The 1,363-nt window shown below is 43.4% G+C and overlaps 1 protein-coding gene across 1 annotated transcript in view; it reads right to left on the minus strand.

Annotated features, from left to right (window-relative positions):
- The window catches only part of T265_15771 (hypothetical protein), a gene marked incomplete at both ends in the record, with an annotated part of 9,624 nt that extends 9,198 nt beyond the window's left edge, over positions 1–426 (minus strand). Inside the window, one exon of the mRNA XM_009179106.1 lies at positions 380–426. Within this exon, the coding sequence (XP_009177370.1) occupies positions 380–426 (47 nt within the window). The remainder of the gene's footprint in view (positions 1–379) is intronic.
- Positions 427–1,363: the final 937 nt, after the last annotated feature.

The following is a 1,363-nucleotide window of genomic DNA, read 5'->3' on the forward strand; positions in this document are numbered from 1 at the left end:
ATCAGAGTTACCCGTATCCGTGGGGAAAAATTCAAGCAGGGAAATTCGGTGAAATGCGACCACCATGCAGATGTGATGACATCTTGTGGTCACAATACGTCCTTTGCCTGCCTAATAACACGGGAAAATTCCAGTCTCTTCGATGCACTTAACATTTAAAGCTACACGATTGTAACACCATAAATTACATGAGTTTACATAACAGTCACTCCCATGCTCGTGAAAACCAAAAAATCCGGTATACTCTGAGCTGCGCTAGCTGTGCTCACATCTGTACAGACGTTTCTGGGCATTCGCACCTCTAATCAGGGAACGTTCAAGTTTGTCAGAAAATCCAGTGACCCACCAATGCACGAAGCCGATAAACCCAATGACTTACTTAATATTTTTCTTCTTGCATCGGACGAACGGAAAGCATGAATTCATATCGATACATGCCGCAAGTGGCGAGCATTCACAATTTGAGTCTGTCAGGGCTATCAATGTGTTTTACAAAAAGTTGCCTGTTTGGGCAAACAACAGATCCATCACAAATGGCGCATTTAAACACGGATTCACGGGTTCACGGATTGATACNCTATCATCTCCCGCCTGCAATGCGCAGCTATCTATCCCCTCCTCCAATCTTCGGGGACCGTAACTGCGACAGACAAAACCACCGCACGACGAGTACGCGATTAGTACAGCTGACAATGATGATGATTTCGGTCACAGTGTTCATGCAGTAATTAACAATACCCAATGATCTGGTGAAACAGTGATCAGTATTTCCGTAATCAGGAAATTTCTTTGTGAGTACCAAAACCTCGACGGCATTTAGCAGTGAAAACTGACTGAGTTCAGACGATTTCTTCCCTGTTTACGATGAAAAAATGACCGCCGGTATCAGGAGTTCCTCGACAACTCAAAGCTTTTTATACGAATTGTGTCAAAAGCTCTTACTGCAGCAACATGCAACTTTCGTGCGCTCAACAACATCCGAAATGTACCAGAAGTTTGCGTTGTTCCGGGAAGAGCGGCGGTTTATATACAGTAGAACCTCGGTGAAACACATGACTGACTATGTTAGGAAACTCAGTATACTTCCCTCCAATCAATTGCGAGAAATGGTGTATCAATTAACGGCTGATGAATCCATTATTTATCTCTTCTGGTGAACAACAAAATCAGAAAATTAATTTTTCAGCTAAATTCTTGGTCACTCGGCAACCAATACCGTCTAAATAAAGGGGCTTCTGACAGTGTTACAGAGTAGTCGACGGATCAGAAATGGGTGTAGTTGATGTGTTGGATCACCCACAGCGCAAAGGCTGACTGCAACCTTAAGTTGACTCCCATCACATTGGTAGCTTACATTTTCGGT

The sequence above is a fragment of the Opisthorchis viverrini genome (genome assembly GCF_000715545.1).
Source record: "Opisthorchis viverrini unplaced genomic scaffold opera_v5_881, whole genome shotgun sequence".
NCBI lineage: Eukaryota > Metazoa > Platyhelminthes > Trematoda > Opisthorchiida > Opisthorchiidae > Opisthorchis > Opisthorchis viverrini.